The sequence below is a fragment of the Nerophis lumbriciformis genome, linkage group LG17 (genome assembly GCF_033978685.3).
Source record: "Nerophis lumbriciformis linkage group LG17, RoL_Nlum_v2.1, whole genome shotgun sequence".
Classification (NCBI taxonomy): domain Eukaryota; kingdom Metazoa; phylum Chordata; class Actinopteri; order Syngnathiformes; family Syngnathidae; genus Nerophis; species Nerophis lumbriciformis.
The window spans coordinates 22,417,501-22,442,755 of NC_084564.2; the positions used below are offsets into that span (position 1 = coordinate 22,417,501).

At 42.5% G+C, this 25,255-nt stretch overlaps 3 protein-coding genes and 1 long non-coding RNA gene across 5 annotated transcripts in view; 1 reads left to right on the forward strand and 3 right to left on the reverse strand.

Annotated features, from left to right (window-relative positions):
* LOC133614705 (uncharacterized) overlaps nucleotides 1–1,106 on the forward strand; it is a 12,928-nt gene extending 11,822 nt beyond the window's left edge. Inside the window, exon 3 of the long non-coding RNA XR_009816613.1 lies at nucleotides 925–1,106. This is a non-coding gene — a long non-coding RNA (uncharacterized lncRNA). The remainder of the gene's footprint in view (nucleotides 1–924) is intronic.
* LOC133614626 (sodium- and chloride-dependent GABA transporter 2-like) overlaps nucleotides 1–4,082 on the reverse strand; it is a 31,223-nt gene extending 27,141 nt beyond the window's left edge. The window contains exons 1-3 of the mRNA XM_061972748.2: nucleotides 3,869–4,082; nucleotides 3,671–3,805; nucleotides 953–1,093 (exon numbers count right to left, since the gene is read on the reverse strand). Of these exons, the coding sequence (XP_061828732.1) occupies nucleotides 953–1,093; nucleotides 3,671–3,805; nucleotides 3,869–4,028 (436 nt within the window). The 5' untranslated portion in view covers nucleotides 4,029–4,082. The remainder of the gene's footprint in view (nucleotides 1–952; nucleotides 1,094–3,670; nucleotides 3,806–3,868) is intronic.
* A 216-nt stretch (nucleotides 4,083–4,298) lies between these two features.
* LOC133614625 (sodium- and chloride-dependent GABA transporter 2-like) lies at nucleotides 4,299–18,105 on the reverse strand. The gene is made up of 14 exons (XM_061972747.1): nucleotides 17,895–18,105; nucleotides 17,688–17,822; nucleotides 17,167–17,307; nucleotides 16,846–16,933; nucleotides 16,640–16,772; nucleotides 16,434–16,568; nucleotides 16,266–16,369; nucleotides 10,898–11,022; nucleotides 8,785–8,897; nucleotides 8,567–8,704; nucleotides 8,363–8,465; nucleotides 5,287–5,387; nucleotides 4,804–4,974; nucleotides 4,299–4,665 (listed from the first exon to the last, which is right to left on the reverse strand). Exons 1-14 carry the CDS (start codon nucleotides 18,052–18,054, stop codon nucleotides 4,567–4,569), a joined length of 1,746 nt encoding a protein of 581 aa, XP_061828731.1. The 5' UTR covers nucleotides 18,055–18,105; the 3' UTR covers nucleotides 4,299–4,566.
* A 1,081-nt stretch (nucleotides 18,106–19,186) lies between these two features.
* vwa7 (von Willebrand factor A domain containing 7) overlaps nucleotides 19,187–25,255 on the reverse strand; it is a 38,999-nt gene continuing 32,930 nt past the window's right edge. For both annotated transcript variants that reach the window (XM_061972876.2, XM_061972877.2), the window contains exons 15-17: nucleotides 23,728–23,864; nucleotides 23,489–23,648; nucleotides 19,187–23,405 (exon numbers count right to left, since the gene is read on the reverse strand). In XM_061972876.2, coding sequence (XP_061828860.1) covers nucleotides 22,851–23,405; nucleotides 23,489–23,648; nucleotides 23,728–23,864 — 852 coding nt within the window. In that variant the 3' untranslated portion in view covers nucleotides 19,187–22,850. The remainder of the gene's footprint in view (nucleotides 23,406–23,488; nucleotides 23,649–23,727; nucleotides 23,865–25,255) is intronic.

Below are 25,255 nucleotides of genomic sequence, written 5' to 3' on the forward strand. Positions count from 1 at the left end.
AGAGTGGACCGACACCAGCAGATGACATGGCACCCCAAACCATCACCCAACCATGCAAATTTTGCATTTCCTTTGGAAATCGAGGTCCCAGAGTCTGGAGGAAGACAGGAGAGGCACAGGATCCACGTTGCCTGAAGTCTAGTGTAAAGTTTCCACCATCAGTGATGGTTTGGGGTGCCATGTCATCTGCTTTCATTTGTTGCCACTTCAAATCATCAAAATTAAATGAAATAAACATTTGAATGCATCAGTCTGTGTGCAATGAATAAATATAATGTACAAGTTACACCTTTTGAATGCAATTACTGAAATAAATCAAGTTTTTCAAAATATTCTAATTTACTGGCTTTTACCTGTATATACACGTGTGTGACACACCTGTGTGTGTGTGTGTATATATATATATACACACACTGTATATATATATGTGTGTATATATATATATATATATATATATATATATATATGTATGTACATATACACACACATTTATATATATATATGTACATATACACACGCGCGTGTATGTATATATATATATATTTATATATATATATACACACGCGTGTATACATATACATATATATATATATATACACACGCGTGTGTGTGTGTGTTTATATATATATATATATACACACACACACACACACAAAAAATTTTCCCCGATGACCTTCTGAAAATAAAATTGAGTTTGTGTTTAAATAGTGGGGTCTTCTTTAAGATGATTTAAATTATGTAAGCGAGTAATAACCTGTAATTAATCATGATTAGTCCAAATTCAAAGTGTGATTAAAATTGTAGTGCAATATTTGCTACAACACACAGTATAATGCAGTAAACTCCACACCAATGCAGTACACAACCACAACACTGTATGTGTACCTTTTTTTTTTAAATTTATTTATTTTTTTCTCTCCAAAGGGCTGACTCTAAGCTGGTTTGCCCTCACCTGTGTTCCAGTAGTTGTCACAAGTGTTCCAGGGCAGCTGAGCGCTAAAGGAGAACAGCAGGTAGAAGAGAGCCCAGGACAGAATAATGATGTAAGTCATGCAGCTGTAGAGCCTGATCAGCTGCCCTCCATAGCCAATACCTGTCACACACACACACACACGTATCTCAGTTTTCGTAATTTTTCCCTTCCAATACATGCGTAAGACATAGTGAATTTGCAGACAGCTAAAATTATACACAAAGCAAACTATAACCTGCTACCCAAGAACGTACAACAATTCTTCTCAAACTTCGAGAAAATTTTTATTTAAAACATTTGTTTGCATGTACAACACTTAAAACCTTTAGTATATCTGTATGTGGAATACAATTATGGAATGGATTAAGTAAAGCAATCAAACAATGTACTAATATGATTCAATTTAAGAAACTGTTCAAACTCAAAGTGTTTACAAAGTACAAATAACTTATTTTGAACTTCTACTTCTTCTTTTTCATTTGGATAAAGATGTTGATTAGAGGTGTAACCACAATACAGCTGGGCAAGTGTTTAACAGCCAAATGACCAAGCTCCCGTCCACAGCTGCCAGACCACGATTCCCGTTAGGATGGCGGTTTATGGGACAGTATGTTATGATGTGGTCTGCAGTCTGCTCCTCTGCACCACGGTCACATGCCGCAGATGAAGCCATACCCCATTTGCACATAGTTGAGCGGAAGAGGCTGACGCCAGTACAAAGGCGATTAAGCCTGACCCAAGCAGTCCTGGGAAAGCCTATTCCCGGTGGTGATGTACTGGCCTCAGAGGTGTAATCATGGAGTCTGGAAGAGTTTTCCCGCCATTTCATGTTCCATTTGTAGTCCGCACAGTTTGCTACACTGCTGTTAGACTGGTTAAAGTCATTTAGCAATTCCAATGCTGCAGGTACAAATGGGTGTCTCCATTTAAGCTGCTGGTGTCCTCTTAGAGGAGGAGACAGAAGCCGGTCATGAAGAAGTGTTGAGGTTCTAGGTAGTTCAGCAGGTCATTTGCCTGATTCAGTTTGATGTCCAGTGTTCTTGCTGGTAGATTAAACACTGAGCATGCAGTCTCCCATGATGTCATTGTATTACCTTATGTTTGCTGGTCTCCTCACTTGAACCAGGCCTTTGTCTTTCTTCGTCCATGTGGTGCAAACATCTTCAAGCTTTTTCCCAGGCTCAGTGGAAACCATCATCTTTGGCTTATAGATTAACCTTTTTCAATTGTTTTTCATCAGGCAACCGACATTGCTTTGCGACACATTTTTACGTGGAAAAGTTTCAACCATCTGCAGGACCGCTGCTACCCCAATTCCCAACCTGTCATCAGCAAATGTATCCTCTCCTTGATAGATTTCAAAGTCCAGCATTAAACCATCTGGAGAGGCAAGGACAAACACCTTCAAGCCAGTAGGGTATGGCTTCTTTGGAACAAATTGCCTGAAAGGATAGCTGCCCCTAAAAGGGATCATTTGCTCAGTGATGGAAACGTTTTCTGGTTTCGGCAAGTGATTGCACCCTTCCTTTACTTTGTCCAAGGAATGTTTGGAGTTTTTTGGTGTTTTCCTGTGTGTAGTGTTTTAGTTATTGTCTTGTGCTCCTATTTTCTTGTTGATTGTCATGTCATGTACGGATGTACTTTGTGGACGCCGTCTGCTGCTCCACATGCTGTAAGTCTTTGCTGTCGTCCCTCATTCTGTTTTTGCTTATTTTGCAGCCAGTTCAGTTTTAGCTTCGTTTTGCATAGCCATCCCTAAGCTTGAATGTCTTTTCTTAGTGGCACTCGCCTTTTGTTTATTTTTGGTTTAAGCGTTAAATACCTTTTTACCTGCACACTGCCTCCTGCCGTCGTCTGCATATTGTGATCACGACAAACCATGTTCCCGACATCTACAAAGCAATTAGCTACCTGCTGCCACCTACTGATATGGAAGAGTATTACCGTATTTTTCGGAGTGTAAGGCGCTCCGGAGTATAAGTCGCACCGGCCGAAAATGCATAATAAAGAAGGAAAAAAACATATAAGTCGCACTGAAGTCGCATTTTTGGGGGAAATTTATTTGATAAAACCCAACACCAAGAATAGACATTTGAAAGGCAATTTAAAATAAAGAATAGTGAACAATAGGCTGAATAAGTGTACGTTATATGACGCATAAATAACCAACTGAGAACATGTCTGGTATGTTAACGTAACATATTATGGTAAGAGTAATTCAAATAACTATAACATATAGAACATATACGTTTACCAAACAATCTGTCACTCCTAATCGCTAAATCCCATGAAATCTTATACGTCTAGTCTCTTACGTGAATGAGCTAAATAATATTATTTGATATTTTACGGTAATGTGTTAATAATTTCACACATAAGTCGCTCCTGAGTATAAGTCGCACCCCCGGCCAAACTATGAAAAAAATTGCGACTTATTGTCCGAAAAATACGGTACACGGTTACTCTGCCAATCTCTACACAACACAGACACTCAACGTCACATTTGCAGATTATAATTACTAGTTTGCTAAAAATATCTTTAACCCAATTACGTAGGTGAAATCACATAATCTCCCACGGCACACCAGACAATATCTCACGGTACACTAGTGTGCCGCGGCACAGTGGTTGAAAAACACTGGTATACAGTATAAAAACAAGTGTGAATGGTTTGTACACAATGAGAGTGTTACACACCTTCAGCCAGTGGACACAGCTTTCTCCAGCAGGTGATCCCTCCCTCCTGGGAGTACTGGCCTACGGCGGTCTCCAAAAGAAAGAGCGGTACGCCGCACGTCACCACAAACACCAGATACGGCACCAGGAATGCACCTGAATGTTAACAAACACTTATGTGCAATATTTGGAAGAGAAGATGTACTGCGGGAGGCTTACCGCCACCATTTTTGTAGCACAGGTAAGGAAATCTCCACACGTTGCCCAAGCCGACTATGTTCCCGGCAACAGCCAGGAGGAACTCCACCTTGCTGCCCCAGTGTCCTCTTTCCTCCAACTCATTTTGGCCTTGTTTCGTGCCACGCTTTTTCCTCCACATTCCCAAAAGTCTCAGTGTGAACACAAGCGTCCACACTGGCTGTCCAGGTTTAAATTCTTAATCGTTGAGGCGTTTGTCACTTAATGAGCAACCGACCAAACAGTTAATTAGTTCCCACTGGAAATGTAAATAATCTCCTTGCTGAGAATGGGCTGCAACATTTCATATACTTACAATGCAGCTGCAAGTCATTGTTCCACATTTATAAAGAATACATTAAAACTATAGTATTATTAAAAAGTTGAAGAAAATGTTCTCCATTACTTTGTGTGAGTGCAAGCGATAGTTTTATTTCACATTTTGTTCGTCATACATCCAATGTAAAATTGCAAATATCCTAATTGTTCATGAACTGCTTTTTTCCAGGGATTAAATTGGAATAGACTAACTCACATGTTCACCGAAAATTTAAATGACTTCCTTAGCACATATGTCAGGCATGGGTAAGATAATGAACTTTACATTGATGGCATGTATAGATAATATAAACAATAGGTTGATGTCCAGTGCTTGTCTCTCTTGTGTTTTTGTCTGTGACTCATATGAGATCCTCCCCAGTGATGGGTTGCAGTGCCGTCTCTTCCTTTCTGGTCAGTGAATGGTCAGGCTGCTCGGGCCAGCACAGTTTATGGAGACGCTAACAAGTGGACACAAATCAAAGTAAGCTCAAATCTTCCAACTATTCTTTACAGAAGGATGCAAAATAGTCACTGTCATTTTATCATTGATACTGTAAGTCTTTCACAGGGTATTGTCAAATGCAGCCTTGCCCCACCTGACTAAGGGTTCCAGTGGCGGTGCTCAGCTTGTACAGTGCCCAGCCTGGCACCAACAGGATGGAGGAGAGGGCCAGGATCCAGCCCATTACGTAGGCCCAGGTAGGGTACATATACCAGCGATTAAAGGTCAAGGGCTGATACTCAACAAGTGAACATAGAAAGGACCCCTGGGGAAACAAAAAAAGTATGTTATATCTGAGGGTACACCTGAATATATGATTTAAAAAGTATTTACAATGGAAACTAATATATGCTCGTAGATAGCCATAATGAATCCCTCATGACATCACATGATCTACCTAGTGGGGATAGTAGTGAATTACACATTTGTCAACCCTTTGAAAATATGGCATGTTTGTCAAAATCAAGCATATGTTGATATTTTAACTGCCAAAAAAGAAATGCCTCGATTTTTTTTAGACACAGCTTTTGTACTAAAATATTATTTTGTGCATTGAAATGTGCTTCTATATACTCACCAGTGAAACGATGGGTGTGAGGTAGAGCCAGCAGATTCTGAAGAAAGGATTAGCACGTTCGCCCGTCATATCCGCGATGATGGCAAATAGCCGTTCTGCTCCTGTACAGAGAAGTCATTTTGTAACATCACGCACATACACAGATGAGCCTATATTGGAACTACCACTGCTAACATGTCATTACTACCACAAGCACAAACCTAAATAGGAAAACAAATTGTTTGTGGACTATTATAGTGAGATTAAAGCGATACCAAAATGAGTATTTAATTAAATATTCACAAATGGGTAGTGATCTAAGATCAAGTGTAACTCCTATGTCAACCAACCTAAGACACAACAGAAACAGTCCTAGGTTTGTATGTACAGCACATCAATGGAGAAAGTTGACAAAGTATCTGCACGTGGATTGAAGACCTGCCAACATGTACACATTTTCCTTACTCGGCACATATTTTGACTCTTAACTACACCTATAATGCTTCACTGCTCTCTGGTATGCATTTTGTTGCTTTTTGCCAGTTTTAGTTTTATTTGAGTCTTGCGCGTGAGACATTAACACAGCATGATTCGGTCCTCGCAACCAGCATCTTGTATGCGAGTTGGGGTTGGTCAGGTGTATGGTTGAGTTAATGAATGGGGCACTCAAATATGATGTGCTGTGCGGTCTGGTCGATAGGTCCACAGATACAGTCTGCTGATGAGCGCAGCCCCCAGCGTATCATATTGTGATTGAAGTGTTGTAGTAGTTTGGCACCAGGTGGCCACATAGTGTTCAGGTGGACAATAAGTTGAGTGGGGCATTGGATTTCCCGCCTGCGAGCTCTCCAGGCTTTGTAGATGTTAAAGTCAGAGCTGCAAAAAATTGCCGTGAGGCGGGAGAAAGGGCGGTGGGAAGGTAGGTGTTGGCAGTCAAGTTTGGAGTACTGGCCAAGGTTGTGTAGAGGATGTCTTCAGTCAAGTGAGGCTCACTTCACAAATGCTCTCTGCGCAAGGCTGCGGGTGTGATGCCAGCTAAAATAGGCAGAAACTCTGACCGAGTAGGCCGTAGGCAGCCAGTGATGATCCTCAGTGCATAGACATCATATATATATATATATATATATATATATATATATATATATATATATATATAGACCGGCACTAGATCAGTTAACAAGATTAGCGGACGCCATTTTACCCCAGACATCGCTCAGTCAGATATCTATGGGGAACATTTTCTAGTGTTCTTTGTCTTCGTCTGTGCCTACCTGCAGCTGCAACTTACTTGTTAAGTTCCAAATTTTTCACCCTATAGTAAACTTATAGTCAGAAAAAAACTCACAAACTGGCTGTGATACATTTTATAATAATGTTTATGTAAGGTGTAATGATAATATGTAAAATGCTGTCTAAATAAACAAAGTACAGCTGATATACAGCGGCATCCTATTGTTCATAGCTGACTGGAATCTAGGGTAATATGGTGGCACACCTGTCGCCTATTTTAAACTACAGACAGTAGTCACGGTACGGTTACTATATCTATGCTTCCGTGTGTCATTGAGTGTGGTGTTAAGCATGTATTACCATGCATTATACATGCATGTATAATGCATGTAAGCATGTATGTGCACACTCCTGGAGCAGCATACTCTGCAGCGTTGTAGATCAGAGTGAGGGCTCCAGTGGAAGAGTGGATGTGTTGACTCCGCAAGATGCCCCTTCTCACTGGCGAAGGAGGTAGTTTCTGGATGACACTTCAGCTCTCAATGACTAAAGATGGTATTTGAATGTCGGCTGCTGCCGATCCAGTTTAACTCCAAGGTATGTTGGGGTGGGGTTGTAGAGCAGGGGTGACCCGTTGTGTGGTACTGTAAACTGACAGTGAGCTTCCTTAGTTTTAAGGTGGAAGGCTGTGCTGGTGGTTTTTGATACGCTTAGGTTCAGTCTCAATGTCTCCAGGTTTGTTCCCAATTCTGCCATATCCTTCGTGTGCACATCTTCTTTTGACCAACATATGTCAGAGTAGAGAAGAGCCAGGTCATCACCGTAGCCGTACTTATGCAACGTCACTAATGTATATGGTAACTAGCATAAGGGCCAGCACCGAGCCCTCGGGGACCCCATTCCTCAATCAATCAATCAATTTATTTTATTTAGAAATGTTAAAACTTCATAAGCACACATTTTTGCTCAGGTGATCAACGGTCTAAATGGAGTTGAAAGAAACAGACCGTGTCTAGTCCCACCTCTTTTTTAAAAGCAGCATTACAAAAAGAAAACAAGAAAAGAAAGAAATAACCAACTAACTGACTTCCTCAGACTTCTTGGGCGACTAGATTGACCATTGCTTGTCCTGCGGATGTGAGATGAACCGCACTAGTTGGCGATCGGGGATTGCCCAGAATAAGGTTGAGAGTCTAGCCCTGGTGCCGCAATGTTATAGGCTGCAGTTCGGTCTACCAGGATTACATTTGCCTTGCTGCGTTTCTCAAAGCTGTCTTCTATGTCGTTTGGTGAACAGTACTGCGTCCATGAAAGAATCCTGCTATTTTGTCTGAAAGTTGGGAGTCCATGACTGATTCCAGCTGGACCAGGAAAAGACGTTCCAGTTCCTTGAGAGTCATATAAAACTGAGATGGGTCGGTTATTCTTTGGATTGTCCAAGAAAAACCCTCTTGCCTAAGGTGACGTAAACCTCCGTAATAAAGTAAAGTTTGTAGAATATTTGTTCAGAGAGTATAGCCCACCTTTGCCGTCTCCAACTTTGGATCAACTTTTGTAATAAAAATAGGTGTTATAACAGGTTGATGTGTTCGAACTGCATTAACACTCCCCTTCTCTCTTTAATTACTATTGTTTGCTCGCAAGCTAAAATGTTTTGAGAGTTGTAGTTGTAGTTTCTCAATGAGTGGACGTCAATTCGCGCACTCAACCCTGTGATAGTTTTAAAAATCAGGGTTGTCCAAAGTGTGGCCCAGGCATCATGTATTTCTCATGTTTGGGATCTGTGTTTGAACATCACTGAAAAATATTTTTTGCCTAATAGTAGAAGGGACCTTTTAACAGTAATTACCTGCATCAGCATACCTACCAAATATCCAGCCTATTGCCAAGGTTTCACACACACAGAGAAAGAGGATGCAGGCTCCATTGCAGGCGTAATAGTCAAACACCTGAAAGATGTACATTCCTCCCTGAGAATGAGAGCAGGGGAAATTATACATTTTTTATCTTATTAGTTTGTTTTTCATTTAATTGTGCATACTGTATATGTTTAAGGAGTATGTATCCCCACATCTGTGATCATGATGAGCTGGGAGAAGAAACATGTGAGGCAAAAGAGGAAAAGGAAACGTTCCCGCCTGCCTGCCTGGCGCATCACTGCGGGAAACATGTCCACCACTGACGTGATCACTACCTCCATGGCAACAAACTTTATACAGAAAAAGAAAAGATCAAGCCATGAGGGACGTTCCACAGGTGAGTAGTTTCAGAATGACAATAAGTCTATACTTGTGTGTCTAAGCCCAGGAGAATGATCATGAAGAAGAAGCAGATGGACCACAGTTGAGGCAACGGCATCATGGCCACCGCCTGAGGATAAGCGATGAATGCCAAGCCTGGACCTGGAAAGAACATGCCCATGCACTGTCACTATCAATATAGGACATTTTAACCATTTCCTAACATGTTTGAATTGTACTCAATGGAAGATTTAAAGTGGAACAATGGCATTAACATTATGTTTTATCATCTTCAGGATTCACGCAATAATGGCTGCCATTTTGTCTTATTGTCACACAATGAAGGCAACACATTGTTCGTGTTCTTCTTTATCAGTGTAGTTAGCTTTTTTAATAATTAAATGGAACAAGAAGCAAGCTTACAAATGGTCAATTAGAGAGCTTCTTCAAATGTAATTTTATTATGTGAAACAACAGCACCTTCTGGCCTGAGTCAAATGAGACAAAATGGCAACAATTACCATGAATTGATTTACGTGGACCCCGACTTAAACAAGTTGAAAAACTTATTCGGGTGTTACCATTTAGTGGTTAATTGTACGGAATATGTACTGTACTGTGCAATCTACTAATAAAAGTTTCAATCAATCAACCCCCATGTTACCATACGCTTGCTAACCAGATAGTGCAACCAGTTGAGCTCCTACATTATTACATTTTGGTGAGCCTATTTAAATTGTAACTCTATTTATTCATACTGGCATGCCAAAATACACAGAGTTGCTAAAGTGTGATTGGCTAATTGTATACATATTATATATTTGCATAATAAGCTTACAGTTGCTCAGTGTCCATTGATCGTGTTCATAGTATTTTTCATTTTGTTTGATATTAACTGGTTTAGAAAACGTTCATATAACTAATTAGATAAACACAACTAACTGTGGAAGATATGTAATTGTGCAGTTATTATCTTTCGTAAGGACACTAACTACAGAAAAAAAAGAGTTTCATGACACCTGTGCATGTCATGTGAGTGGATGTCCTCAAGATGGCAGCAGACATTTTTACATCCATCCATCCATCCATCCATCCATCTTCCTCCGCTTATCCGAGGTCGGGTCGCGGGGGCAGCAGCCTAAGCAGGGAAGCCCAGACTTCCCTCTCCCCAGCCACTTCGTCCAGCTCTTCCCGTGGGACCCCGAGGCGTTCCCAGGCCAGCCGGGAGACATAGTCTTCCCAACGTGTCCTGGGTCTTCCCAACGTGTCCTGGGTCTTCCCCGCGGCCTCCTACCGGTCGGACGTGCCCTAAACACCTCCCTAGGGAGGCGTTCGGGTGGCATCCTGACCAGATGCCCGAACCACCTCATCTGGCTCCTCTCGATGTGGAGGAGCAGCGGCTTTACTTTGAGCTCCTCCCGGATGGCAGAGCTTCTCACCCTATCTCTAAGGGAGAGCCCCGCCACCCGGCGGAGGAAACTCATTTCGGCCGCTTGTACCCGTGATCTTGTCCTTTCGGTCATAACCCAAAGCTCATGACCATAGAGGTGAGGATGGGAACATAGATCGACCGGTAAATTGAGAGCTTTGCCTTCCGGCTCAGCTCCTTCTTCACCACAACGGATCGATACAGCGTCCGCATTACTGAAGACGCCGCACCGATCCGCCTGTCGATCTCACGATCAACTCTTCCCCCACTCGTGAACAAGACTCCGAGGTACTTGAACTCCTCCACTTGGGGCAAGATCTCCTCCCCAACCCGGAGATGGCACTCCACCATTTTCCGGGCGAGAACCATGGACTCGGACTTGGAGGTGCTGATTCTCATCCCAGTCGCTTCACACTCAGCTGCGAACCGATCCAGTGAGAGCTGAAGATCCTGGCCAGATGAAGCCATCAGGACCACATCATCTGCAAAAAGCAGAGACCTAATCCTGCAGCCACCAAACCAGATCCCCTCAACGCCTTGACTGCGCCTAGAAATTCTGTCCATAAAAGTTATGAACAGAATCGGTGACAAAGGGCAGCCTTTTTACAAATCTTTCAAATTTATTGCAAACTCTGTTACTGTGTTTGAAACCCTTATGTTATCTCTGAGCTTAATCTCACTTTTTTTTTTTTTTTCAACAGCAGTTGCCATTTTAAGAAGGTTTAAAGTTTACCAGACTCTGCTACTTCTGCAATGGGAACTCCCTGCTCATGAGCCATGAACCCCAGCACAGAGAAGACTGCAAAACCAGCCACCACACTGGTAGCACTGTTCAGTAAACACAGCCACAAACAGTCTCTGCAACACACAAATTGACTTTTTTAAACTTTTGGTACAACTTGGTCCATCACACTCTTTAGACGTTGTGCTTCTGGTGCACAGTTAAAATAAGTGAGTGAATAGTGTTAAAACTAATCCTGACAAATTGGGAATAAATCGGTCCATTTTTAACTGACATATGTAGCACAATTTAAGTCAATTTTTTATTTGTACTTTAATACCGTGCATTACTTGTATTTGTGTAAATGTCGAAAAACGTACAAAAATATAAGGATGCACATGAACTATACTGGAAAAAATACAGTTGCACTCACTGTCGATTTACTTGCAAAGATTATACAATTGTAAAAGTTTATGCAATTAAAATACAGTAGCTTTACTCATCTTTCAAAAAGTTACTCCAAAAAATATTGAAGGCTTTTATGTATTATATAATGGGGGCTGTATCATTTCAAGTGCAACTGTATTTAAAGGCCTACTGAAATAATTTTTTTTTATTTAAACGGGAATAGCAGATCCATTCTATGTGTCATACTTGATCATTTCGCGATATTGCCATATTTTTGCTGAAAGGATTTAGTAGAGAACATCAACGATTAAGTTCGCAACTTTTGGTCGCTGATAAAAAAAAGCCTTGCCTGTACCGGAAGTAGCGTGACGTCGCAGGTTGAAGAGCTCCTCACTTCTGCACATTGTTTACACCAGCAGCGAGAGCGATTCGGACCGAGAAAGCGACGATTACCCCATTAATTTGAGCGAGGATGAAAGATTTGTGGATGAGGAACGTGAGAGTGAAGGATTAGAGTGCAGGGCAGGACGCATCTTTTTTTCGCTCTGACCGTAACTTAGGTACAAGGGCTCATTGGTTTCCACACTCTCTCCTTTTTCTATTGTGGATCACGGATTTGTGTTTTAAACCACCTCGGATACTATATCCTCTTGAAAATGAGAGTCGAGAACGCGAAATGGACATTCACAGTGATTTTTATCTCCACGACAATACATCGGCGAAGCACTTTAGCTACGGAGCTAATGTGATATCACGAACTTCAGAGGCTGCAATATGACAACTGCGGATCAGAGTGCGACACTGGCAGAGGAGCTTAACTGTTTCTTTGCCCGTTTCGAAACCCCCCAGCGACACTCATCTGCTCCAGCCCTGCCCCCGCCCCCAACGGGCTCCGGCACCACTCCACTCACTGTACAGGAGCACAGTGTCAGAGGAGTGCTCCTGGCTGTGAACCCCAGGAAGGCTACCGGACCAGACGTAGTACCTGGAAAGGTGCTCAGGACGTGCGCCCACCAGATCGCTCCCCCCCTCACCAGGATCTTCAACCTCTCCCTGGCTCAGGCAGTCATCCCATCCTGCCTGAAGTCATCTACAATAATCCCGGTGCCGAAGAAGTCTCCCATCACCAGCCTGAATGATTACCGACCAGTGGCCCTCACTCCGGTAATCATGAAGTGCTTCAAGCGACTTGTTCTCCAGCACATCAAGGACCATATCCCTCCAGACTTCGACCCCCACCAGTTCGCATACCGGGCGAACAGGTCCACAGAGGACGCCATCGCTGTTGCTCTCCACTCTGCTCTGAACCACCTGGAGCAGCAGCAGAGCTACGTCCGGATGCTCTCTGTGGATTATAGCTCTGCCTTCAATACAATAATCCCGGACAGACTCTGCAATAAACTGGACACTCTTGGCCTCCCCCCTCTCACAAACGCCTGGATAAGGGACTTCCTAACGGACCGACCCCAGAATGTGAGACTTGGCCCGCACCTCTCATCCTCCCGCACGCTGAGCATCGGCTCCCCACAGGGCTGTGTGCTGAGCCCCCTCCTCTACTGCCTCTACACCCATGACTGCAGTCCGGCCCACAGTGACAACCTTACCGTCAAGTTCGCCGACGATACCACAGTGGTCGGGCTCATTTCCAGGGGTGACAAGGCTGTCTACAGGGAAGAGGTCCTGAAGCTGACGGCCTGGTCTTCGGAGAACAACCTCGCTCTCAACACCAGCAAGACCAGAGAGATCATCGTCGACTTCAGGAGGAGCAGCACCGACCCTGCCCCCCTCTACATCAACGGCGAGCGTGTAGAGAGGGTCCACACCTTCAGGTACCTTGGAGTCCACATCTCTAATGACTTTTCCGGGACAGTCAACACCACATCAATCATCAAGAAGGCTCAGCAGCGGCTACACTTCCTTAGAGTCCTCGGGAAGTACAACCTGAAGCCTGACCTGCTGCTGACCTTCTACCGCTCGTCCATCGAGAGCCTGCTGACCTACTGTATTACAGTATGGTACGGCAGCTGCACTGCAGCAGACAGGGAGAGGCTGCAAAGAGTGGTCAAGACGGCTCAGAAGATCATCGGCCGCCCTCTCCCCTCTCTGACGGACATCTACACCTCCCACTGCCTCAACAGAGCCAGTGCCATCATCAAGGACAGCACCCACCCTGGCTCTGACCTGTTCCACCTGCTGCCCTCTGGGAAGCGCTACAGGTGCATTAAAACCAAAACAAACAGGCTAAAGAACAGCTTCTTCCCCAGGGCCATAACCATCCTGAACGGACTGCCCCATTGTCCCTCATAACTGCCTTCTCTTCGGTGCAATAACCCATTCCACCAACCACCCTGTTTTTGTTTTGTTTTTTCATGTATATATTCATTTCACACCATATTCATTGCACTTCTATATTTTTTATATTTTTATATATTTGCACACTGTTTTTCTAGCATGCACACATCGCACTGTATGGAATGGCCTCAATCTCGTTACCTTGCGTAATGACAATAAAGCTGATTCTGATTCTGATTCTGAACTGCGGATAGAAACAGAAGAAATAAGCCACTGACTGGAAGGATAGACAGAAGATCAACAATACTACTATTACTTCTACTATCAGGAGACACCGAACCAAACTCTGGACCTGTAACCACACGGTTAATGCTATGCCGCCTGTCGAAGCCTAGCAATGCTGTTGCTAACGACGCCATTGAAGCTAACTTAGCTACGGGACCTCGTCAGAGCTATGATAAAAACATTAGCGCTCCACCTACGCCAGCCCTCATCTGCTCATCAACACCCGTGCTCACCTGCGTTCCAGCGATCGATGGCGCAACGAAGGACTTCACCCGATCATCGATGCGGTCGGCGGCTAGCGTCGGATAGCGCGTCTGCTATCCAAGTCAAAGTCCTCCTGGTTGTGTTGCTGTAGCCAACCGCTAATACACCGATCCCACCTACAGCTTTCTTCTTTGCAGTCTCCATTGTTCATTAAACAAATTGCAAAAGATTCACCAACACAGATGTCCAGAATACTGTGGAATTTTGCGATGAAAACAGAGCTTTTTGTATTGGATACAATGTGTCCAAATACTTCCGTTTCAACCATCGATGTCACGCGCATGCGTCATCATACCTAGACGTTTTCAACTTGAAGTTTCGCAGGAGATTTAAAATTGCACGTTATAAGTTAACCCAGCCGTATTGGCATGTGTTGCAATGTTAAGATTTCATCATTGATATATAAACTATCAGACTGCGTGGTCGGTAGTAGTGGGTTTCAGTAGGCCTTTAATAAACATTTTACTTTATTGGATGTGTTCATCATTTAAAAAAAATTACCCACAAAGGTTCTAATGAAATTGAATGGAGATTTTCTCCACTCATTCTGTTGTGACAAGTCCCTTTTGCATAATATTACTAAACAATACATGTTTATTGTAGTTTGCAGTGGTGTTGAACTACATGACTTCATACTTATTTTCTATTAAGTGTTTTTAATATTTCCCAAATAATGGAACCAATATTTATATATTTGTAACCCAGTTAGTTCGGCCCCATGCCTTTATCCCATTCCGCACGGGGACACGAATGCTGGTCGTTCGTAGAAGAGGCGAGTGTGATGACCCCAGGGCTAAAAGCCCCGAGCTGGCAGAACAGCGGCCAGCTCTACTCTTGAAGTTGTCAGGTAGGAAGGTTTACTAACGAACACTTGGCGCAGCCACACTGGCTGGCCCTCGTTACATATGGTTGTTAAAAAAGTTAAAGTACCAATGATTGTCACACACACACACACACTAGGTGTGATGACATTTGTCCTCTGGATTTGACCCATTCCCTTGTTCCACCCTGGGAGATAAGGGGAGCAGTGGGCAGCAGCGGTGCCGCGCCCAGGAGTCATTTTTGGTGATTTAACCCCCAATTCCAACACTTGATGCTGAGTGCCAAGCAGGGAGGTATTGGATCCCATTTTTATAGTCTTTGGTATGACTCGGCCGGGGTTTGAACTCACAACCTACCGTACTCAGGGCGGACACTCTAACCACTAGGCCAATGAGTAGACTATGTTGAAGTTAAGTTCTTCTTAAAGAACAACCCGTCGATCACGAAAATTTTAGAAAGAAAAAGTATTAATATGACATCAGTAACAAACCAAAACTAAAAATGACCAATAGACCCACCAGCAGGCACACATTTTAACCCCTGAACACACCCGCACGCCTGGCCTCTTCTCTTCAGCCTCGACACTGCCGCCACACCCCCCAAGCACGGCCGCACACTATATTCACTCGTCTATTAAACGCAATTTGCATGATGTGCACAAAAATCATTGAGCTGCAACAATGTATGAAGGCTGATTGTTGCACCGCATCGGACATTTTCGAGCATCCAACAAACAACTGTCCCAACCACGACCATCATTGCTCGCCTGAAACTAACATATAGGGTCTGTGAACATTGCTCTAAAGTACAAATTTTGTGTTGATTTATTATGCATACAATGTGCAAATGCAGTATAATATATAATAAAACAAGTTGGCAGCTAAAGAAGGACTTCCCCTTTTATCCCCTCTTTATCACAAAGGAAAAACCACCCAGGTGAACAGCTGATTTTACTACTTTCACTGCTGACATAAGACAACCATGTGACTCGTCCCATATATGACCATAGGATGAACCAATATACTAACTAAGCCTATAGTGGCCATAAACAGTTAGCTTCTACAGCTGGGGTGCCCAAAGTTCACCACAGGGGCCATGTGTGGCCTGTGACTTGTTTGTCTTTGGCCCTAGGCACATTAAAACAAAACAAAAAAACACCAGCAAAAGTTGGGAAAACAGCAAGAAGCATGATGAAAAAAAGTCAAAAATGTCGAAATCAGCCAATAAAAACGACACAAAGCTTTGTCTTTAAAAAACAAAAACACATACGAAGTAATGATAAATACATTTGCTTGCTGTTGACACTTACTTATAGCAGTTGTTGCTGTAAGGGTTATAGCTGCCCAGTACAGTGAGCGTGCCCACACCAATGCTGTATGAGAAGAAGATCTGGGCGCCAGCTTCCATCCACACCTGTCAACACAACTGAGTGTGTTTTGCATTGTGTTCCCACCACCGCGCGTAACAGCGCCTATACCTGAGGGTCTGTGAGTCGTGACAGTTCTGGAAGAAGATAGAACACCACTCCTTGTCTGGCCCCGGGAAGAGTGAGTCCACGGATCAACAAGATGAGCAGCATGATGTAAGGGAAGGTGGCGGTGAAATACACCACCTGGAAAGGATAGGAGTTACATGCTTTTAAATGAGGTATCACACACTTGCTGCCATTTTTCAAGACTTTACCTTTCCGGTAGATTTAACGCCTTTCCAGATGCAGAAGTAACATATGATCCACATGGCGATGAGACACAGCAGCACCTCCCACCTGATGCTGCCGATCTCCTCAATGCCCCCTGAGATGTTCAACACCCTACGTCTATAAATAAATGTATGTTTTATGGGAAAATATGCATTTAGATGCTATTTATTAATGTATTTATTGTTTATACTCCCAGAATTCTGTTGCTGCTGAAGTTCCGTTGGTGTGGTTGCTGCCATCCAGTGTGTGATTTCTTGTTGTGAAGTCTACACAATCCACTAATGGGTAACAGACAAGTTATTGAGTCTGAATATCTGTGACAGTTGTCTTTTTGTATATTTTGTTTCACTGGTCTTAATAGAATCAAATATCTTTTTAATAATGTGTTATTAACTGTAGTGTTAGCAACAGCTCAGAGTATGGCGTAGTTCAGTTCTACGCCGATGCAGACTACAACTGCCATGCTGGTATACAAAAAAAACCTTTAAACTAAGCTAGTATATGCCCTCGCCTGTGTTCCAGTAGTTGTCACATGTGCTCCAGGGCAGTTGGGAGTTAAAGGAAAACAGCAGGTAGAAGAGAGCCCAGGACAGAATAATGATGTAAGTCATGCAACTGTAGAGCAGGATCAGCTGACCTCCATATCCAATACCTGGCGCACACACACACACACAGAATATTTGAAATACAATGTAATACATTACAGTACTTTAATTTAGAAATGCAATATTTAAATTGTAGCCTTTGGGTTGGATCTCAGTAGGTCATGCAAGTGTACATAAGTGTTCAGATGGGTGCATGAAGATAAACACTTCATTTTTGCTTTGGGTTCGATGTTAGAGAGGTTGTGCTGTCAATGTTTGCCTTGACAGAGCATTTCAAGTGTTTTTGTTTGACTGGCAGAAGGTTGGTATAGTGTCACTGCTATCACACACTTAACAGAGATGTGACCTCATAGTGAAATGCCGTAACAGATGGAAAAAGACACAAGTAGGTTTTGATGTGTGGTTTGTCTTTCAGAGTGTTACACACCTTCAGCCAGTGGACACAGCTTCCTCCAGCATGTTATCCCACCCTCTTGGGAGTACTGGCCTACGGCAGTTTCCAAAAGGAAGAGGGGTACGCCACACGTCACCACAAACACCAGATAGGGCACCAGGAATGCACCTGAATGTTAACAAATATTGATATGCAAAATGTACAACACTTAGAAGGGAAGATGCTCTGTGGGAGGCTTACCACCGCCGTTTTTGTAGCACAAGTAAGGAAACCTCCACACGTTGCCCAAGCCAACTATGTTGCCGGCAACAGCCAGGAGGAACTCCACCTTGCTGCCCCAGTGTCCTCTTTCCTCCACCTCATTTTGGCTTCGTTTCGTCCCACGCTTTTTCCTCCACATTCCCAAAAATCTTAACGTGAATACAAGTGTCCACACTGGGTGTTAAGGTTTACTTGCATGCGCGTTGATGACTTTGTCACTTAATGAGCAACCTACCAAACAGTTAATCAGTTCCCACTAGAAATGTAAATTATCTCCAAGTTGAGAATGAACTGCTACCTTTCATACAATACAGCTGCAAGTCATGGTTACACCTCTATGTAATGTTATAACCCACAAAGCTCAAGAAAAGTTCCGCAATTGGCTACAAACTCAATATTCTAGCATGTTTGTCGAGTAGTTGGCAATGATGGGCAGTAACAAGCTACATGTAAATGGGTGGGTTGTACTTGTATAGCGCTTTTCTACCTTCAAGGTACTCAAAGCGCTTTGACACTACTTCCACATTTACCCATTCACACACACATTCACACACTGATGGAGGGAGCTGCCATGCAAGGCGCTAACCAGCACCCATCAGGAGCAAGGGTGAAGTGTCTTGCTCAGGACACAACGGACATGACGAGGTTGATACTAGGTGGGGATTGAACCAGGGACCCTCGGGTTGCGCACGGCCATTCTTCCACTGCGCCACGCCGTCCTGAGCTACATAGCTTAACTACATTTTCCAGTAGCTTGGTGGGAGTTTAGCTATGTTTTTAACGAGTAGCTTTTCCTGTAGCTTAGCTACTTTTAGACCCATGTAGGTAGGTAGCTTACATCAAAGCTACAAGCTACAAAGAGAGAAAATGGCCTGCGAATCCAGGCCAAGAAAATATGGAGAAAATAAAATGACTTGGATAAACAAGAACATCCGTACATACAAAGAAAATCCAGGATGATTGGTTGGTGTTCGTATGATGAGTCACAATTGGCTAAGGTTAGGGCGAAATGTTCTGGACTGGCCAATCAGATGCAAGATAAGGCGTGTCAATAAAACTAGTAAGCAAAATCATAACAGACACACACTCGTCACATGACGGTGAGGGTGTCAGAGACAGAGCGACGCTTCAAGCTGACAACTCAAAAAAAAAGAAACATACTTGAAAAATTAGGGATTCTCTCCCGTTGATTCAATTTTTCCTTTAATGATGAAGATGACGTGCAGGAAACCCACAAAAATGCGTGTCGTTAGCCATATTCAGACAAATGTATTCGTTCAGAGAAAACAATGGTCAAAACCTTAGTTTTTATTTGTTTACTCTGTAAACCAAAATCATATCTGCTTTCTTTATCTAAAGCGTCCAACACAAATTTAGGAATACACATTATTGAAAAAAATAAATATGAAAGGTTTTTCTGCATGTAACCATTACCATCTGTTCCCAAACGTCACTCAATTCATTTTTTTTGTCAAGATATAGATAGATGCTGTTTTTTTACTGTAGGTAGAGAAAATGAATAACATTATAGAGGTGAGTCAAAGAAAAGGCAAACTAAATAAATACATAGAGTGGTGTGCGGGGGACCCCTAGAGGTACTTGTATGGTGTCCCCAGCTAAGCAGGGTCCATTTGTACACTCTGTTACATTAACATTGACATTATACATGTGGGTCCATAGATATAAATGCTGTTAAATGTAGCTTTGATGTAGCAAGCTACTTTTGCCGTGTAGCTTGCTCCAATTCTCCAGGGATAGCGTCCCCTGTAGCTTAGCTACATTTTATTGAGAGTAACTTGTAGCTTGCAGTGTTTCCCACACATTAATTTATTTGTGGCGGCCCGCCACGAAAGAATTACGTCCGCCACAAATGGATTTTTCGGCTTTTGTCTCGCTCGACCGCTCATAAAAGCAATGGGACTCTGTCTGTGAATGTACCTTGTAGTTACAACTCCGGTGCAGTAGGTGGCGGTAGCCTACTACGCATTGTAACTCCGCCAATAGCACTTAATTCACCTGGTGGGCCAGAAGAAGACGAAGACGAAGACGAGGACGGACAGACGGACGGACGGACGGGATCAAAATACGAGGGTAATATAGGTTATAGGTTATAGCTGCATCGCTCGCGGCTCGTCATATATTTAACGTTAATCCGCGATTTCACCGAGCGTTTCACTGACGGTGAGCAGCCTGACGCTGCTTCATTAACACCGCCGCTGTTTTCATACCGACGAGCTAACGTTTCCAGGTTATAACCCTGTTGTCAATATAAATAAATAATAAATGATAAATGGGTTGTACTTGTATAGCGCTTTTCTACCTTCAAGGTACTCAAAGCGCTTTGACACTACTTCCACATTTACCCATTCACACACACATTCACACACTGATGGAGGGAGCTGCCATGCAAGGCGCTAACCAGCACCCATCAGGAGCAAGGGTGAAGTGTCTTGCTCGGGACACAACGGCCATGACGAGGTTGGTACTAGGTGGGGATTGAACCAGGGACCCTCGGGTCGCGCACGGCCATTCTTCCACTGCGCCACGCCGTCTAAACACACGTGGAGACGGTGCTTCAGATACTACATTAATACTCAAGCTAAAATGTCCACTGTCCACTGCAGCATGTGAATGCAATGAAAAGAATAAAATCTGAGCCAACAGCTGTTAAAATGTTGTCCAGGTTAATGTTTTGGCCATTAAAGGCCCTTCATTTCAAGATTTCAACTGTGATCGGGCTTTAAACAGGTGGCTGACCTGTTCAGATGGGTGTAACTGCTACTGGTCAAATAATGTGAAATAGCATTTAATTTTACATGTATGCAATGCCATTTAAATGTAATTATAGATAATGATAATAATAAATACTGTGTAGTGTTGTAAATAGTCAACGGGAAGGATTTTAGTAAGATATAAGCCATGAGCGCTACACAGCCAGAAAAAAACCTAGGCAGGACAAGTAAAAATATTGGGGCAAGTAGATTTGAGAAGTCGGGCAAGTAGAAAAATTAGGGCGGAGGGAACAGGTGAGACTCAGCAAACACTGAAAAATAAAGCAGGGTCAGATCAGAAATGCACTTTTCTCATGAAAAGGGTCCTAATTTATATTCTTATGTGCCTTATAGAGAGGACCACGACAAAACATAGAGCGACTAGCTCCAGTGCCACCTGTTCAGCAGCAGCAGGAGGAGGAGGAGGAGGTTGACTGACTGTGGCAGGACACCTCTGCCTCTGTTTCACTTTATGTTGCTGGTAAATAATATGGTTGTAGTAGTAGGCTAAAGTTAAATTATTTAGTATGCACTAATTAAAGGGGCAGAGCTTTAAGAGACATTTTAGCTTTTATATTTTATAAGATATATTTTTTGTAAGAACCACAATTAATAAATATATTTCAGTGAATAACTAATTGTTCAAATCTGTATATAAATATGTACATAAAGTGTTGTAATTATATTCCAACTCCGCGTTCTTCTTGGTCATCGCCGCTGCCGCCCCCGCCCCCCGACCACACCACCACAAATAGATGCCTGCCCTGTGGGAAACACTGCTTAGCTTACTACATTTTCCAATTAGCTTGCCCATCACTGGTCAATTCATGTGATGGGCGTTTGTTTAGCGATCCCGCTCTTCATCAGACGCAGTATTGCTTATGTATGGCTACTTTTGTCACTAACTGTAGCATATACATATTTCTTCAAATAGTTGCAAGCAAAATGTGTTTTTTAGGGGAGAGTAATTTATTTATATATATATATATATATATATATATATGTATGTGTGTGTGTGTGTAATTTTGATGTATGTTTTTACATATAATGATACTTAAATAAAATTGTACAATCTTCAACAAATGTATTAGACCATCACCCAATGTAAGCTTTAAGCTACAGCTGCTCTGAATTTACACACCAAAATATAATTCCTTGAATTTTCTGAATTTACTGTATAAAAAAAACAAAAAAGAAGGCCAAGGACATGAATGTTTTCTTCCACTTCAGGGTTGATTTTAAAGTTCTATTTTTAATTTTGAAATGTCTTCAGAGTCTTGCGCCTTCTTATCTATCTGACCTGCTTTTACCAACCCTCGCAAGTCCTCTGGTACTGGCCTTCTATCTTTACCAAATACCAGAACAAAGACCCACGGTGAGGCGGCATTTAGCCACTATGGCCCTCACCTGTGCCTCAGGACTGCAAAGACCGTTGAAATAAAAAATAAAAAAAGACTTAAGACACACCTTTTTAATCAGGCTTTTTAATGATCATCTTAAACTCTTATGTTTTTTTAAATTATTTATTGTGTTGTTGTCTATCTTAATTATTATTATTACTACTATTATTCTCACAATGTTGTGTTTTATTAACTTATTAAAATAATATTTATATTATTTGTATTTTTTTACAAATATTTTATCATATGTTTTATAGTATTTAGATGGCGTTAATTTGAGTTATTCTCCAGTGTGGACGCCTCAAAGGTGGCGTTTTTCCTCAAATCATCAGTGCCATGTTTGTTTTTGCTTTATTACTGTCAGTAGTGTTGTGTGTGTGCATGTGTGTGTGCATGTGTGTGTGCATGTGTGTGTGTGCGCGCTTGTAGGTTTTCTTGTTTTCTTTTTTTTTTGTACAGCACTTTGTGTTTGCCACTTGCCTGTGTTTTTAAAAAGTGCTATATAAATAGTTTGATTTGATTCTTATTTAAGATGTCAATTTATTTTCAGTCCTTGCCATTTTTAACAGAACAAATAATGTTTTAATACTGTTATCAAAGCCTACACCATACCAATTATGATTTTTTTGTTATCCGTGAAAAAACAACATTGTTTCATGGTGAGACATTTGTTTGTTAGAGTGGAAATTGCAGCTGGCAATTACAATGTGAGTCAATACCTCCAAAAAAAAAAAAAGTGCAGTTTATAATGCAGTAGTTATCTCTTACAAAAAAACAGATTTTTGTATCTCAATTAATGCAGCAATATGCTCCAGTGTCCCCACTAAAGCATCTAAGAAGAAGAAGAAGAAGAAGAAAAAGAAGCCAGTGGGTGTCACAGATCTGCTTCCACTACTTTCTGTCTTTGTATCACTGAGCTCTCTTTGCTGACCAGATGCAAGATGGCAGCGCTTCATGTTTCCAACTGCGTCCCACACCAGCAGCTCAGCCTGGGCAGAACAGCAGCTGGACGTGTACCTCACCCACAGTGGCTGAGATGAGCCGACAGCCCACATGGACACATTTAAGGGGGCTTCTCCTTCTACTAATATGACCTTGTGCTGCTGGGGCTGATCCTTGCCCGTGTTGTCCCCTGTAGGCGGGGGGCTGTGGAATAAAGTCAAAGTGCCTTGTCCTCGCAGTAGTTGGAGGGCAGCGAGGCCAGAACGCCCCCTGTCTGACAGAGCCAAAGAAACGCTCCAGGTGGACTCATTGCAAGCCAGAAGACAGGAGGACTGCACTTGTGTGGTTGAGCAGGATGGAGGGGAGGTGTCAAGGTCCTTTTAAAAAAACATAATATCAAAACTTAATTTGCATCCATGATAAAAAGGTAAACAATCGCATCCAATTAACCCATACTTACTGGAGGAACCACCGTCAAGTATGCCACCGCGTAATTTGTGTCAGCAGAATCAAGAGCATGCACTGAAAGCGTCAGGGTGACAGTTGCTCCTGCCTGAGCCGTGGAGGGTGTGTGAAAGCCCACCTGACCGGGGAAAAGCTTGTTGGCCCCAATGTGGAACCTGAGAGGAGAGACGGACTGCATTTTGTTTAGGATATAAGATTTGATTTCCATGCAAACTCTCTTAGGGGTTGTACTACCTGTGAGGTCCTCTGGTATGAAGATACCCAGAGTCATCTTCAGCCATCAAACTAAAGAGTCTGTCTGGGCCGTGGTTCATGATGTGGAAGTCCACCATGGTGCTGTGACCAGGCACCAGAGGAGGGGCAGATAGAACCTGTGTGTGATTTTTTTTTTAAACGAGCTGTGTGTACTGTATTGTATATGCTATGAGCATGATAAACATACTGGTGTTTAAAGTACCAGTAGAGTGGAAAAATAAGTTGACTTTATATGCTAACTTGTGTTTCATTGTATCCATAAAACCATATCCAATTGTATTTACAATCCACAAAGTATGTGAAAACACTGTTTAAACATCACAAAATGCCACAAATTCAGTCAGCCATTTTGAATATTGCAATCGGAGATTGACATCATAGTAGTAATGCTTCTGCACTCTGACAATGTTATCAGATCAGTCATACTGGAAATACGCAAAACATGGAAAGAGATGTGTTTATCATTCACAACCCTTATGTAAGGCAAGAACACATATGCTTGGCTTTTTTATGCATTCAAAATCGTAAATAAATAGCCAACAATTGATTCAACAGATCGAGTGTCCTCTGTTGCGCTCATTATACTACATAAAAACATGCAGAAACTGCCAACAAAATTCCATTTACAAATCATGACCTGAAAATTAACTGATTATGAGTGATGTTGTTAGTGTGTGAATGTTGTCTATCTGTGTTGGCCCTGTGATGAGGTGGCGACTTGTCCAGGGTGTACCCCGACTTCCGCCCGAATGCAGCTGAGATAGGCTCCAGCACCCCCCGCAACCCCAAAAAAAGGGACAAGCAGTAGAAAATGGATGGATGGATGGATTGTTATTGTAAGCGCCAACGCAGACTGACTATTTTAGCGGCGCATTGATAGCAGTGAGCTATTGCTAGATTACGCTGCTATTGTTGACACACTGAGCCGACGGCTGCTTCTGCTTCGTCTCAAAATTCTAGATTATAATTCATGCAGCTCTCACCTGGTAGTAGACTAATGTGACGATGGTCTGACAGGATGGTCAACGTTCACATCCCCCGAAATGGCAAAATTGCAATTGAATCTTTATCTTAATGGATTATGTGAGCGTCCCGTCGGTCGGCATCCAAGCGAGAGTGGAAATATTACAGTAAGTGTTTATTTTAATATTGTTTGTTATTGTTAGTTTGTATGTTTAGCACCTAGCAATGCTGCGGATGATAGTGTCACAATGAAACCGCAACCATCACTCGCTCATCCTCTTTGTGTTCGGGCTCAAAAATAAAAGGTCCTGGCTCTCACAAAGTCTGCTTGACTAGCATTGTTGATAGGGAAGAGATCTTTGGTCCTAGTGCGATGTCACGCGATCACGTGACTGGCTTCCTTATTTCTCAAATTGGCTCGGGAAACTCTCTGAGATTGATACTATTTTGATTATATTTATTTATTTGCAAGCTTTGGAAGTATTTTGGTGTCATAAATTAGATATATATGATACTAGGTTCAATATAGAAGCAACTGTTTTTT